The sequence below is a fragment of the Sapajus apella genome, unplaced genomic scaffold (assembly GCF_009761245.1).
Source record: "Sapajus apella isolate SASKATOON/1434 unplaced genomic scaffold, GSC_monkey_1.0 scaffold75, whole genome shotgun sequence".
Lineage (NCBI taxonomy): Eukaryota > Metazoa > Chordata > Mammalia > Primates > Cebidae > Sapajus > Sapajus apella.
Genome location: NW_022437015.1, coordinates 7,031,259 through 7,047,285, shown reverse-complemented (window position 1 = coordinate 7,047,285; position 16,027 = coordinate 7,031,259). Strand labels below are relative to the sequence as shown.

At 33.5% G+C, this 16,027-nt stretch overlaps 1 protein-coding gene across 4 annotated transcripts in view; it reads left to right on the top strand.

Annotated features, from left to right (window-relative positions):
- BRWD3 (bromodomain and WD repeat domain containing 3) overlaps positions 1-16,027 on the top strand; it is a 127,855-nt gene that overhangs the window by 57,438 nt on the left and 54,390 nt on the right. For all 4 annotated transcript variants that reach the window (XM_032251379.1, XM_032251378.1, XM_032251382.1 and 1 more), the window contains 7 exons: positions 1,351-1,572; positions 7,078-7,178; positions 7,678-7,748; positions 8,759-8,859; positions 9,553-9,593; positions 12,665-12,769; positions 13,805-13,958. In XM_032251379.1, the coding sequence (XP_032107270.1) occupies positions 1,351-1,572; positions 7,078-7,178; positions 7,678-7,748; positions 8,759-8,859; positions 9,553-9,593; positions 12,665-12,769; positions 13,805-13,958 (795 nt within the window). The remainder of the gene's footprint in view (positions 1-1,350; positions 1,573-7,077; positions 7,179-7,677; positions 7,749-8,758; positions 8,860-9,552; positions 9,594-12,664; positions 12,770-13,804; positions 13,959-16,027) is intronic.

Sequence of the window (16,027 nt, the reverse complement as noted above, 5' to 3'; positions counted from 1 at the left end):
AAAAAAAAAAAAAAAAAAAAAAAAAAAAAAAATGCACTTCCATGTGTCACTTAGTGTAATTGCTGCCAGTTTTGCCTAAATAATGATTTCATCACATTTTTTTGATTGCATAGTAGAACTACACCATAATGAAAATTATAGCTATTTTTTATATCTTTTTTTGGTTTTAGTACTGGTCATTTTTTTTAAAACTGAATTTTTATTAAGCAGATTATACTGTATGCTTTTGAGTACAAAATTGTAGTACACCAGTATTTGCAAGAAAAAGCTTAGTCTCATTACTTTAGTATTGACATGGAAGTGTGGGTAATAGCTTAATTTTATTTTTATATTTGTATGCTACAACGAATGAAGTAGTTTGTACTTTGGGAAGTTATTACACCTTAGAGTTTAGTATGGACTCTTCCATTGATGACTTAATGACTAAATGCATCAAATAAGTATTTGGATGTTAGTGATCATGATGAGGATGATGAATGGTATCTTTTAATAAACAGATAATTATTAAATAGCTACCATATTAGAGTAGAATTGCTTTTTACTGTTCATTCTTCTGAAATCCTCAAAAGGAAGTTTAATATCATATTTTTACCAGAAATTATCATTAATGGCTAGCCTCATGCTTACTGAGAAATGCTTGTAGACTTTAGGTTAAATTCTGAATAATTTGTGGAAAAAATATTTAAAGAATTTAGAAAAAAGGCTGTCAGCCCTAAAGAAAAAAAAAATAATGTTAGATATACTTAATGCCAAATCATTAAAATGTGAGTTTAAAATTTTTTTTTTTTTTTTTTTGAGACGGAGTTTCGCTCTTGTTACCCAGGCTGGAGTGCAATGGCGTGATCTCGGCTCACCACAACCTCCGCCTTCTGGGTTCAGGCAATTCTCCTGCCTCAGCCTCCTCTGTAGCTGGGACTACAGGCACACACCACCATGCCCAGCTAATTTTTTGTAGTTTTAGTAGAGACGGGGTTTCACCATGTTGACCAGGATGGTCTCGATCTCTTGACCTCGTGATCCACCCACCTCGGCCTCCCAAAGTGCTGGGATTACAGGCATGAGCCACCGCGCCCGGCGAGTTTAAAATATTTTGATGAATTGTCAGGATTGGTGGTAATTTTGAAATGTTCTTCATAAATGCTATTGTCACTTTGGACAATGCTTTGTTAATGCTTACATTTGGATATCATTTATACTTGCTACTGGATCCCTATCATATATAGAGAGGAGACACAGTAAAGTCTTAGAAGTAATTTAAGAAAATCTTTTTTTTGGCTATTTTTGTGGTGGTGGGGGGATTGCGGTGAATTTCTGCTTCATTATAAATCTGTTGTTCTTTTGTTACTATAGGGTTCAGATGACTGTTTAGTAAAAATTTGGGCTACAGATGATGGACGCCTTCTTGCTACGCTTCGTGGACACTCTGCTGAAATTTCTGATATGGCTGTTAACTATGAAAACACTCTTATTGCCGCAGGCAGCTGTGATAAGGTGGTAAGAGTATGGTGTCTTCGAACTTGTGCACCGGTTGCAGTCCTTCAGGGACATTCAGCCTCTATTACTTCCATACAGGTAAGAAAAGTGATAAAATTTAGCTCAAACATATGTAATAAAGGTGAGGATTCTCTCATTTCATATTATATTATATAGATAATAGCTCAAAGAATAACAAGAGAAAAATGCTTTCTTCTGGACTTTGCTCCTGCCCTGCAGAAAGGTATTAAGTTCCTTTTTCATATAATTTTCTTTTTTAAAAAAATAAATAAGATGATTCTATAAATAGAGTGAGACATCTTATTTGTGTTTGTTAAGTAGAGAGAAAACCTGTAAATGCCTTACGAGCACACTATTTCCTGTTGAATATAAACAGATTCTAACTTGAATATTGGCATACCTTGTATTAATATTTAATGCAAGATGTTTGCCAGTCAGATTTAGTATGTGTCTGTGTTAAGGTTAATTGAGAGAAATTTTTATTCTTAGTTTCAATTTGATGTTGTTTTTGTTTTGTTTTGTTTTGTTGTTACCCGTGCTGGAGTGCAGTGGCATGATCTCAGCTTACTGCAACCTCTACCTCCCAGGTTCAAACGATCTTCCCACCTCTGCCTCCTGAGTAGCTGGGACTACAGGCATGTGCCACCACAGGCAACTAAATTTTGTAATTTTTGTAGAGACAGAGTTTCTTCATGTTGCCCAGGCTGGTCTCAAACTCCTGGACTCAGGCGCAATCCTCTGGCTTTGGCTTCCCAAACTGCTGGGATTACAGGTGCATGAGCCACTGTGCTCAGCCTCAATTTGATTTTTAACATAGAATACATTGGCTTCTTTTAATCCTTGTCTGCATAGTGGTTTTACCAGATGTAGGTAGTGAAAGTTATGGATACCTTCAAATATTTTTTATTTAATAAAACTAATGAAGCTGAACTTTCGTCGTCTTCTTTGTGTTGAGAGCCAAACAGAGGAATCTTAAAATTTTTACACTTTGGAAAAAGAGACCACTTTTGGAGGAGATAATTACTCCCAATACCTTTTGTTTATTCTTAAAAAATAAAAACTATGCCATTTTTTGTGTTATTTAAATAGTACATCATCTTTTTTATGGGGAGCTAGCAAGAATTGGGTTTAATGTGTATTGAATTTGAAAAAAATTATGTCAAAATTTTGATTATTTCAAATTATTTCATGGATTTTGATTTGGGAGATTGTCAGTTACTTGTGGTCTCACTATAATATCTGACTGATTATTTCTGGAATTCAGACATACTGTCATATGCCATTAAAAATAAAATGATCATTTGATTATAGTAGTCCCCCTTATCTGCAATTTGGCTTTCCAAGGTTTCAATTACCCACGGTCAGCCATGGTTTGGAAATAAGTGAGTGCAGTGCAATGACGTATTTCGTGAAAGAGACCACATTCACATGACTTTTATTATAGTATATAATTATAATTGTTCTGTTTTATTATTAGGTATTATTTGTTAATTTCTTACTGTGCCTAATTTATAAATTAAGCTTTATTATACATATATAAGTGTAGAAAAAAATTTAGGGCATGGTACTATCCAAGATTTCAGGCATCCACTGGAGATCTTGACATGTGTCCGCTGCGGATAAGGAGGGATTACTAAATAATGAAAAATGTGTATGGTACTGTTTTTTTTTCATAGTTTTGTTTGCTAGTTTATTTTCTCATTTCTTTTACATCATGTTGTAGTGCCTTAGACATCTGTAGACCTCCTCTGTAACATACTCTTTCTCTTAGTCATCTCGTGGTTTTGAATTTCATCTGTAGACTGATGACTCTAAATCTTTCATCTCCATCTAGGAACTATCTTTTAGCTCCATACGTATTTATTCAGCTATCTTCTTGGCATCATCACATGGATGCCTACTAGGTATTTCAAATTCATTATATTCAAAGTTGAACTAATTTTTCTTCCTTAGATGTCCCCAAGCCTTTTTATGCAAACAAATGGTAATACCATGCTTTCAACTGAGTAGTCAACCCTTTTATCTTTCTCTTATACTTTATATCTAACTCGTTAGCAAATCATGTTGGTTCTACCATCAAACTACATCTAGAATCTGGCAAATTCTCATGATCTCTATTATTGCTATCCTGTTTTAAGTCACTATCATCTGTGGCCTAGATTATTGAAATAGACTTCTAACTGATCTGCCGCATCTACCATTCCCTCTCCCCTGCCCCAGTTTAGCCTCCCAGTTTAACAGCCAGAGTTATTTTAAAATTGAAGTTAAATTATGTCGCTGGTGCTCAGGACCGTCGATAGCTTCCAATCTCAGAGTTAAAGCTGAAGTCTTCACAATGACCCATAATGCCCTATATTCTCAGCCTCCTTGGCGCTCTTCAATCTCGACTACTGCGTATTTGCCTTTCTCACTGTGCTTTAGCTGCTGGCCTCTTTGCTTTTCTTAAACATTCTAGGTACACGCCTGCCTTTGCTCTTAGTTTCCAGTCTCTGGAGTGGTCTTCCTTGGATATTCACAGTTTGTTTTCTCACTTCCTATGTGCTTTGTGCACATGTCACCTTCTCAGGGAGACCTTCTCTGACCACCTTATCACTCTGCTTAAAATTGTAAACCACCGCACCCCCTACCCCCGCCACTGTGTGCACAGCAACTCTCTATCTTCCCTTCATTTTTAATTTTTTTTTAAATAGAGATGGGATTTCACCATGTTGGCCAGGCTGGTCTCAAACTCCTGACCTCAAGCGATCCACCCGCCTCGGCCTCCCAAAGTGCAGGGATTACAGGCGTGAGCCACCGTGCCCGGCCTGTATCTTCCCTTCTGTTTCATTTTTGTCTATAGTAATATGCACTATTTGATATTCTTTATATGTTTTTTATTATTTGTGTGTTGACTGTAACATCAGTGATATATTACCCTCCCATGTTTTGTATCTTTTTTAACAAAATTTAGTTGAAATGGTATGATGCTAACAGTGGTTACCACTGAATGGTAGAGTTATATGTTACTTTTTTTTCTGTTTTTTCATATTTCCTAAAGTTTTGCCAATAGCTATGCATTAATTTGTTAGGAATACAAAAATAAATGTTTTATTAAACAATACGTAACATGATTTCTCATTTTAAAACAATTCAATTAAGCCACATTAATGGGCCATATCCCTTTTTGTGATTGATGAAGTGATTTAAATGCATTGGAAATAAAGGTTTCAGTGTTTTTTCACTTTATGCAATTATACTATTTCACATTTAATTGTCTCATTCCTGTAGATCTGAGATCAGCAAAAATACAGGCCAGATAGTAAATATTTGGGCTTTGTATGACATACAAAGTCTGTCACAACTGCTCAGCTCTGTTCTCGTAGTGCAAAAGTAGCCATAGGCAGTGTAAGGTGACTGTGTTCCAATAAAACTATATTTACAGAAACAGGCAACAAGCTGAATTTGATGTGTGGGACATAATTTGTGGACTACTGATATAGAATTTAGATTAAGTATTTTTTTTGTTGTTGTTTTTGTTGAGACAGAGTCTTGCTGTGTAGCCCAGGCTGGAGTGCAGTGGTATGATCTCAGCTCACTGTAACCTCTGCCTCCTCGCTTCAAGTGATTCTCATGTCTTGGCCTCTTGACTAGCTGGGATTACAGACATGTACCCCATGCCCAGCTAATTTTTCTTTATTTTTAATAGAGACGGGGTTTTGCCGTATCGACCAGGCTCGTCTCGAATTCCTGACCTTAGATCCGCCTGCCTCAGCCTCCCAAAGTGCTGGGGTTACAGGCGTGAGCCACTGAGCCCGGCCAGATTAAGCTTTTTAATGCAGATTTATCAATCTCAGAAATGAAAATATAGTTGACCCCTTGTATCCGTAGATTCTGCATCTGTGGCTTCAACCAGCTGAGGAGCAAAGGTCATTTGAAGGAAAAATAACATTGGTACTGAACAGGGACACATTTTTTCTTTCTTGTCATTATGCCTTAAATAATATATAACAACTAATTACCCCAGCATTTACATTGTATTAGGTATTATCAGTAATCTAGAGATGATTTAAAGTAGATGATTTAAAGTATACAGGAGGATGTACATAGGTTATCTGCAAATACCATACCATTTTATATCAGGGACTTGAGCATCTGCCGATTTTAGTATCCATGGGAGGTCCTGGAAACAATGTCTCAATGATACCAACAGAGGACTATATAGACATGAGTCCTGATTTCTTTACTGCACATCAGTTATTAATGGATAATATTAATGAGTAATTTTTGTTTAAATTCAACTCTATTGTCTTTAGAAGTTCTGTGCCTTCAAACAAGGAAGCTAAGTAAATTACTTCTAATATCTATAATGATCATTTTCTTTTGATTTGCATTCAAAATGTATTTAAATCCTGTACATCTTAATCCTTAATCATCATCTCAATGGAAATGTTTCATTATCTTCATTTGGGATTTTAAAAACTCTCTGACATGCAGGAAACTCTTGTCTAATTTTCAGGTTTTTCCTGTGTCAGTTACTCTTTTCCCTTTTCTGTGATTCTTTTCTGAGGATATGTAAAATACTGAAAGTAAGCCTGAGAAGCCCACATGATAAAGGCCATGATTCGTCTGACATAGCTGTAGTCCTCTGTATTGACAACTTAAATATTTTTTTAACTTGATCTACATTTTTCCACAATGATATGGTATGAATAAAGATTTCACCTATTTTACATTATTTATGAAAACAAATGGCTTATATTTAAAAAGGACAAAATTATATATTTCATTGAATGAAACTGGATTTTAAAGTGAAATAAATAATAAAACCCAAATACTTCGATATTAACCTCCCAAGTGTTGTTTTTAGATTTACTTTTAATCCCCTGTGCATCTGAACTATAAAAATTCCACAGTTGTGGCCAGGCACAGTGGCTCAAACCTGTAATCCCAGCACTTTGGGAGGGTGAGGTGGGCCGATTACCTGAGGTTGGGAGTTCAAGACCAGCCAGGCCAACATGGTGAAACCCCGTCTCTACTAACAATACAAAAAATTATCTGGGCATGGTGGCAGGCGCCTGTAATCCCAGTTTCTAGGGAGGCTGAGGCAGGAGAATCGCTTGAATCCGAGATGTGGAGCTTTTGGTGAGCCCAGAACGTCCCATTGTACTCCAGCCTGGGTGACAACAGTGAAACTGTCTCAAAGCAAAAAAAAAAAAAAAACACATTTGTTTCTATAAGTGTATGTATAGCACAGCACTTTTATAATGTTTTAACTAGTAATGCGCTTGTGAGTTTGTTCTCCACTGAAAGCGCTTAAAAAAATTTTAAAGCGTAATGTTAAATTTAAAAATAATTATTTTTTATAACGAAAACATTTTATCCTAAATCCAGTTACTTTTTCTATAGTTTTTTTTTTGACATTTAAAATTTTTATAAGGTATTTATGAATCAAGGAAAGTTAAGTAGTCCCTTGAAACAAAAAATTTTAAGTGAATTTATTAAAATTATATTTGTTAAATGATCATAATTTTAAAAGAGCCTGCATTTGACATTAGGCTGAACATGAAAACTTTTTGTTTGAATCAGAATTTTTTTTTTTTTAAGTTTTGTCCATCAACTAAAGGCACAAACAGATACCTCACTTCTACTGGTGCTGATGGAACAATCTGTTTCTGGCAATGGCATGTAAAAACAATGAAATTTAGGTAAGTTGAGAAATTTTGTGAAAAATTAAACATGTCAATTTTTGTCTATTCCCTTGATTCTTAGTAGTTCATGTATTTAAATATGTATATATATTAGTATGTATATGTATATTTGTGTATACATACCCATACCTGCTTCAATAGATTGTTAAGTGATTTTAGGATAAAGCCTTTATGATATTAATGTTGAAGAGATAATTTATATAGAAAATGTTGGTAGATTTTTATTTGTTTTATTTCTTTGTTAAGAAGATTTCTCATAATGGTAGTAAATAATATGACTTATAAGACTATAGTAATAATACTGATATCATAAAATACATTTGCAAGGTTAAATGCATTTTTAGCGTGATTGATGGGAATAGTACTTACTGACTACATTCCATTTGTTTTTTCTATAATATTGATGCTAAATCGATCAGTTTCCAATAGTGTGCTAATATTCTGGCCCATTAGATAAACATGATGAAAAATAAAAACATCTTATTTTTCTCTTTAGAGATCGCCCGGTGAAATTTACTGAGAGATCCAGACCTGGAGTCCAGATATCTTGTTCATCTTTCAGTTCTGGTATGTGTAAAACTAGAATGTTTTGAGCATCTCGAATATTAAAATGATACAGTTGTAAAAATAGATTATGTGATTTATGAAGAAAATAGATACACATTTGAGTGTTAATTGAAGGATACCAGAAGTGTGAACCATGTGTTATGATAGATAAACTTTTTTGGACTCTTAAGCATTGTGTAAGGTTGATTTTTTTTTTTCTTTTCTTATTCATAATTTAACACATTTTTATATAATGGTGATTTTTGCTTGCTAAAAATCAGACCACCTATTCTAAATACTCACCAGCCAAAAAGTTTAGTTCTCCCCCTTAGTAAACACAAAAATTCTGCTAAGTTTATTAAAAAAAAAAAATGTACTATTGCTCCATATTGAAAATACTTCTGCAGTGCTTTTTCTACTGCTAAGAACCCTGCATTAGTTAACCTTTTTTATTTCTTTTTTTGATTGTGGTAAAATATACGGAACTTAAAATTTTATCACTTTAGCCATTTTTAAATGTATACTGTAAGTGTATTCACATTGTCCTGTGTCTGTCATACCATCCATCTCTAGAACTTTTTCATCATCCCAAAAGCAGTTGAGTTTTTACACTGTTCCTGTTCACATCTTTGATGTACCCTGTTCCTGTTCACATCTCATCCATTCCTTTGCTTAAAGCCACAGTAAAGAGAATTGTAGAGAAGTCATCTTATAAATAACTTTGGAAGATTACGTTTCTAAGTAAAATCTTTGTGAATTCCTCAAGGATGTGTTCTTTAATATTTAAGATTGTAGGCCTGTATTCAGTGTATAGTTTATAGATTTTGTTGGATGAATGATACAGTTTTACATTTTCTCTGAATCATTAGCATTAGCATGTCTCCAATAATTAGAAGACAACCTTGTGTTTCTTGAACCCTTTTTACTAATGAAAGGTAACATACAGCTAAGGAAGTAATGAGAGGATTTTTAAGATTGCTTGGTACTATGTTTTTTGTTTTTTGTTTTTTGCTTTTTTTTTAATCTTCCAGGTGGTATGTTCATTACAACTGGTAGTACTGATCATGTGATTAGAATATATTATTTGGGTTCTGAGGTCCCTGAGAAAATTGCTGAATTAGAGTCACATACGGTAAGAGAAAATCAGAAACGATTGCTTTATTTTTGAACACCCTTGGAAAGTTGATTTTATTTCTTCTTTTCTGATGTGTACGATAGTTTAATATATACAAACCTCAAATTTTGGCTTATTCTTTACTCTTGTCATCACTACTACACATACTATATTTGTAAAAGTATGGGTTAATTATTCTAAAGAATATTTGAATAGCAGTGTCTAAACTATGGTACCTATAAGTTGTCAGATGATTCCATTGTAAAATATTTAAATAAATGATGTGGGAAACAGGAAGTGATTGATTTATTTTCAAAAATTAATAAAATCAAGTGGAAAATTTAATGCAACTACTATTAAATTAACTTTTAAGGTGTTCTCTTACATTAAAGTGCTGTCTTATTACGGAGGACATAATAAACGAATATCTATTTAGAAATATTTGTCTCTTGAGATATGGTTTATAAGATTTCCTTATGTGTGGTTTGTTTCCTATTATTGCCAGTAAGTAGTCCTCATTAGTTAGTACATCGTTTTGGGCCTCATTAATTTTTTTTTTTTTTTAGAAAATTAAAGATTTTCTAACCTCTAATTTATTAAACAAAAAACTACTTCAGTGATGTTTTTGCCTATGAATTTGAGAGAAAGAGCAGTTAGTTCATTTTACAAATGAGTCCATTTTAACCGAAAATCTGTTGTTTTATGTCTTAGGATAAAGTTGTTGCTGTTCAGTTCTGTAACAATGGAGACAGGTAATTATGTAATACATATTTGTGTAAACAGATGTTTGATATATTTTACTACCATTTTTCTCAGATGCAGCTACCTCTATAATAGGTACCTTAATTCTTTCCAGTGATTTAGGTTCAAAGCTTTTACTTGTCTTTGATGACATCCTTAGTTATCACTTCCACAATCTCATCCAAGTAGTAATCATAGCCTATCAGTTCTTCCTTTCTGGGTGCTTCCTTTTTTCTTTATTTTGCTCTATTTCTGTTAGCACCCACGTTAGTCAAGTGTTCCATTATTTGACCTATCCATCTCTGCCAGATTAACTTTTTTTTTTTTTTTTTTTTTTGAGATGGAATCTTGCTCTGTCGCCCATGCTGGAGTGCAGTGGGGCAATCTCGGCTCACTGCAACCTCCGCCTTTCGGGTTCAAGTGATTCTACCCCCTCAGCCTCCCGAGTAGCTGGGATTACAGGCACGTGCCATCACACTGGGCTAATTTTTTATATTTTTAGTAGAGACAGGGTTTCACCGTGTTAGCCAGGATGATCTAGATCTCCTGACCTCATGATCTGCCTGCCTCAGCCTCCCAAAGTGCTGGGATTACAGGCGTAAGCCACCATGCCCAGCCAACATTGTTCTTTATAGAAATCTCTAGTGTTTACTCTTCTCTATTTACAGAATAAAATTCAAATGTCATAGCCTGGCATTCAGAACTCTCTACCACATGATTTAGAGCTACATTCTTTTCTGTTATTCTCCATATGAATCCTTAAATCCAGCATAGTTGATGTACCCTGTTTCTAGTCACATCTTATCCATTCCTTTGCTTATACTTTTCATCACATCATTTCTACCAAGAAACGGCACTCCCTACCTTCCCCTAACCTCTTTCTCTCTCCTACTTTCTACCTCTCTCCTTTCCTCTCTTCTCTCCCTCCTTCCTTCCCCCACCCACTTCTTGACTAGGTCTTATCTTCCTTTTACAGTTCATGCCCTACCTGAAACCTTTCCTGACTGTTCCAGCTTTTAGTTGTCTTGGCTTTGTCTGAACATCTGTATCACTCATTATTCCTGTATCCCCAAAGTCAGAAATTATATGCAGATATCCTTGCACTCTCTAAAATGTCTAATCCCAAAAAGATAATGGCCAAAAAAGGCTCTAGCCTAAAAGTTTACCTTTAAATTTTAAACTTGTAATCACCTGGCATAAATTTGGTTCTAATACAGGTTACTTCCCATCTAAAATGCTTGGTACCAGAATTGGATATTTTTTCAGATTTTGGAATATTTGCATATACATAATGAGAGATCCTGGAAGATGGAACCCAGTTCTAAACACAATTCATTTATGTTTCATGTACACCTTATACACATAGCCTGAAAGCAATTTTATACAATATTTTAAATAATTTTGTGTATGAAACAAAGTTTTGACTGTTGGTGACCCATCATAAGAGGCCAGATGTGGAATTTTTGACTTGTGATATCATGCTGACACTAAAGAACTTTGAGATTTTAGATTTTTGAGTTTGGCTACCTCAACTTATATGTTGATAAGGACTTTATATGGATGATCATGTTTTCTTTTTAAATAATTTTTTGACAGCAAATAATTACAATGATGGAGTTGTTCATTTTTGTCAAATTTGAGAGTAGTCAAATTTGGTCTACAAAGAGTAATGTCTATATTAGGAATGAGAAAACCACCAAATAAATTTTAAGGTTGACTTGACTGCATTATACTGAGTTAGATGCTTCAACATTAGTGTAGCTACTATTCTTTCATGCTAGAATTTAACTCCGTCTTTTTCCATTAAGGAAAAAATACGTTATTGTGTCTTAATTAATCGTGTGACCAATAAACACATGAGGAGATGTCCAATTTTACTAATAATCAAAGAAATATAAATAAAAGTAACAGTCACTTTTTTTTCTTTCAGAATGACAAGATAATGAAAAATGATAATCCCAATATTGCCAAGGGTTTTGGGAAAATGGACACTTCTACAACTTGTGATGAGATTTTAAATTGTTAAAAAAACTTTTCAGGGAAACAATTTGGCAGTATGTATCAAAAGCTTTAAAAATATGCCTACTCTGACTCAGCAAAGATATGTATAAGGTTGTACAAAGATTATATAGAGATATTCATCACAGCATTATTTATAATGATGAAGATTGGAAACAACAGTTGATCATTAAGGGATTAATTAAATAAATTTTGATACATTCATATAGTTGAACACTTAGTAAAAGTGATAGCAGTTTTGTACTTGTAAACATAGAAATAGATCTACAAAATACAGTTAGGCTAGGGAAAAACATGTTTTTCCTAGTTTTACTTTTTGTATTGGAAAATATTGAAGTGTTTATGTCTGTATTTTATAAATTCTGAAGATAGAAACTGAAGTGTTAACAATGACAGAAGTATGAGTGAATATGTATTTTCTAATGACATCTTTATTGAAATAATGATTTACATAACATAAAATTCGTTGGATTTTAGTGTATTCATAGAGTTGTGCAACCATCACCACAGTCAATTTTAGAACATTTTTATTGCCCCTGAGAGAAAGCTCATACCCTATCGATGTCAACCTCCAATTCTCCTATCCCTTCACTCCCAGCTCTGGGTAACCATTAATCTACTTTTTGTCTTTATAGATTTGCCTATTCAAGATTACCGTGTCTATCATTCTTTCTTTCTTTTTTTTTTTTTTTTTTTTTTTTTTTGCTGAATAGCATTTCATTATATGAATATGCTACATTTTATTTATCTATTGATGGGCATTTGGGTTGTTTCCACTTTTTGGCTTATTATGAATAATGCTGCCATGAATACTCATGTACACATTTTTATGTGGACTTATGTTTTTATTACTCTTGGATGTATACCTGGGAGTAGACTTTCTGGGTCATATGATAACTCTACATTTAACATTTTGAAGAACTGCCAAACTGTTTTCCAAAGTGACTGTACCATTTTACATACCCCTCAGTAGTGTGTGAGGGCTAATGTGTTACTTACGTTATCAAAAAAAAGTAATTTACATTTTTGAGAAAATTAGTAAACCTATTTTAACTCTTTCTAGTTTAAGATTTGTTAGTGGAAGTCGAGATGGAACGGCAAGAATTTGGCAGTATCAGCAACAAGAATGGAAGAGTATAGTGCTAGACATGGCTACTAAAATGACTGGGTAAGAATATATATTAGATGTTTATGTGGTTCTCATGATGTATTTTAATTGAGTTATATTTAATAATGAATATAAAATATCTTTTTACATTAATAAATAGTTTTAAGTTAATTGTAGACAGGAAGTTTTCATCTGTAAAGCCTCTAAGCAAATAATCTTTTGCTGTTAATTGACAGACTGGATGATAGGAACATTGCTGTCCTGATATTCTGGTCTGTTGTGACTCAAAGATGTCTGTGCTCTACTGATGCCCAAAGAGCCATTCTCTGCCTTAGTTTCGTAGAGGTCATAAAAAAATATATCTATATTACTTTCTACCTTGAGAGTTGTCCCTATTAAATGTCAGCACATGTTTAACTTTTTCCCTAATTTTCTAAGAATACTTTTATAATATGTTATATTGTTAACATTCTTACTCAGCAATATTTATCCACTTAATCAGCATTCAGTTTTATCACCTTCACTGTTGATTAGAAGATACATAATTACCTCTTTGGGACACTACAGTTTCTTTAGGGTGTGGCCCTGAAATCAATTACCCTTGTATTAGTTGAAATATAGAAATGACTTTTTCATCATAGCTACATATTGATAATGCCATATGCACTTACATAAAAATGTTACTAAATTTTCTGTTTTTTTATAAGACCTTATTCATTTTTTAAAAAAATTATAATTAAGGGAATAAAGTGGCAATTATGTTTTTATATTTTCTGTTAACCAACATAACTTTGAATTTTGCTTTACAAGGTATTTATAGATTTCTTAGTAGCTTCATAATTTTTGGTTCTCAAGGAACTATTTACAAAATTTTTGTCATCTTAGGGTCCTTTTTTCCTCCCCGAAATAAGCTAATAGGTATTGCCTATGCAGATACATGTAATTTTTCTTTCATGAATACTTAACAATATAGTTTAGGGTTTTTAAATCTAAACAATTGTATAATTCTGGAGAAATCTTGTCATAATTTGCTATTTAACATGCACCTTTGTCAAAAATTTGTAAGATATGAATACTGCAAATTGTTTTGTTTAGCAATAATTTGCCATCTGGAGAAGACAAGATCACTAAACTTAAGGTGACTATGGTGGCCTGGGATCGCTATGATACCACAGTTATTACTGCAGTGAACAATTTTCTTTTGAAAGTGTGGAATTCTATCACAGGACAGCTTCTTCATACATTATCTGTAAGTATTTTATTTTTAGAGCGATTAAAATGGTCAAAAAACTCATTATTTTAAGACACAGGAAATTTAAGTTCCAGTTTATTTTCTATGATATGGTAGACCTTGGAAAAATGATTTTCTGAGAGGCCTCTGTTGATATATCTGTAAAATAGGGATGACACATACTATACCTGCTAAAAGCAAGTATGAAATCTTTCCAAGATATTTTCTAAGTCTAGTAGGTATTCATCTACTATGTTATAGAATATAATGAGGACATATAAGTTATTGTGTTTTTAGCAGGGGTTGACATTTTGTCATTGTTACCATTATAGGGACAGAGCTTAACTTATTTCGACAAGGATATTCTACATAGTCTACCTTTAGTGATTACTTTATGCAAGGAATAGGGGTAAGAAGAAGTAGGAAAGAAAAGGTTTTTTTTCCTTTTTCAGAAATGTATTTGTTATTGTAAGAGGCTTCAGTATTTGTGATGTAAAAAGTTGAAAGGATTAATAGCAGAAATCACATGGGTGGTATTGATGTTTTTTAGTTTATCATAATACTGGTTGACTTCAGATTTAAGTTTAAGTTTGAAACCTTATTTTTTGTCTGCTTCAACTATCAATTCATAAGCATTTTAAGGAGATAATGCCGGATGATTGCCCTGTGATTACACAGTACTAAGTGATAAAGTTCAGATTAGAAACCAATTCTTATGACTCAACTCAGTTGTTTTTGTAGTATATCATGGTGTTTATGTATCAGAGGGATGTAAAGTTCTTTTATTTTGGAAATGCTGTTTGAGCATCGGCTGTGTGCCAAAAGTGGGTTAAGTGTTAGATATAAATGGTAAATTAGACAGAGTCATGTCATGCCAGATTATAGCCTATTAAGAGAAATACTTTAAATCAGATAAGTGTTAAGAAAGACAAATGCAGGATAGAATGCAAACTTTTAACAGGGTGACCAAATTTGATATGGAAGGCTCAGAGAAAACTTCCTGAAGAAGTGTAGTTTGGGTTAAGTTTTGAAAGATAAGTAGAAATTGCTGAAATCTCAACAAGTGTTACCTCCTTGATTAGGCCTTCCCTGATCAAACAATCCAGGGTAGACTCCTAGTCTTTGTCTTATTATGTCACCTTGCTTTACTTTTATTAATGTTTATCACTATTTGGTATTTTACTATTAAGTTTTCTTCTTTATTTGCTGCCTCTACATGGTAGGGAATCAATAAATATTCGTTAAATATGTGAGGAGGCTGGGAGGTGCCTATAGGAAGAGGGAATGGAATGTGCAAAGGTCCTGAGGTAGATAGGAGCTGAAAAAAAGCCACAGGGAGCAGAAACAGAGTCTCCCCAGATACAACTGGAAAAGTGGACAGGGGCCAGACTATTTAGGATTCTGTAGGCTCTATTGTAAGACCAATAGGAAATCATTAAAGGGTTTAAAGCAAAGGAATGAAATGTGAGGTTCGCTTTTGAAAAATATGTTTTAATTCTGGGCACAGAAGAGACAATAGAGTGGAATGAGCTAAGAGTGACTGCAGGTACATTGTAGGAATCTGATAGTAGCCAGGATGAGCCAGGATGATAATTTAGATTTGTGTGATGGTGGTGGAAATAAAAATGTGCTTACTAAATACAAATATGGCAGATGATAAATTTTAAGACATTGCTGACTTTGACCAGATCTTTTTCCCCACGATCTACTATGCCCTATCCTAAGGCATGTGACCAAAAAAAAAAAAATTAAAATCCCCAGCTTCCGCATTTTTGTTTGTTTTTCCCTAACCTACATTGAAGTAGTTATATCGTTATCATTTGAGTTTAACCAGCTAACTATATTTTTTTGCTGGTTAGGAACCTGAGAAAATATTGGCTATCTCAAATTGATTGTTTTCGCAAGGGATTTTGTTACAGCAAAGAAATAACTTTTTCAGTAGTCACTGGGAAGAGTTTTGTAAATTTGGGGTTGTGATGGTATTTATTGTAAGGGTATTTTTCCTACTAATCTTCACACTATGTTTTGAACCAATTTAAAGTTTTTTTTTTTTTTTTAATAAGCTGTATTTCTGTTCATAATTGTAA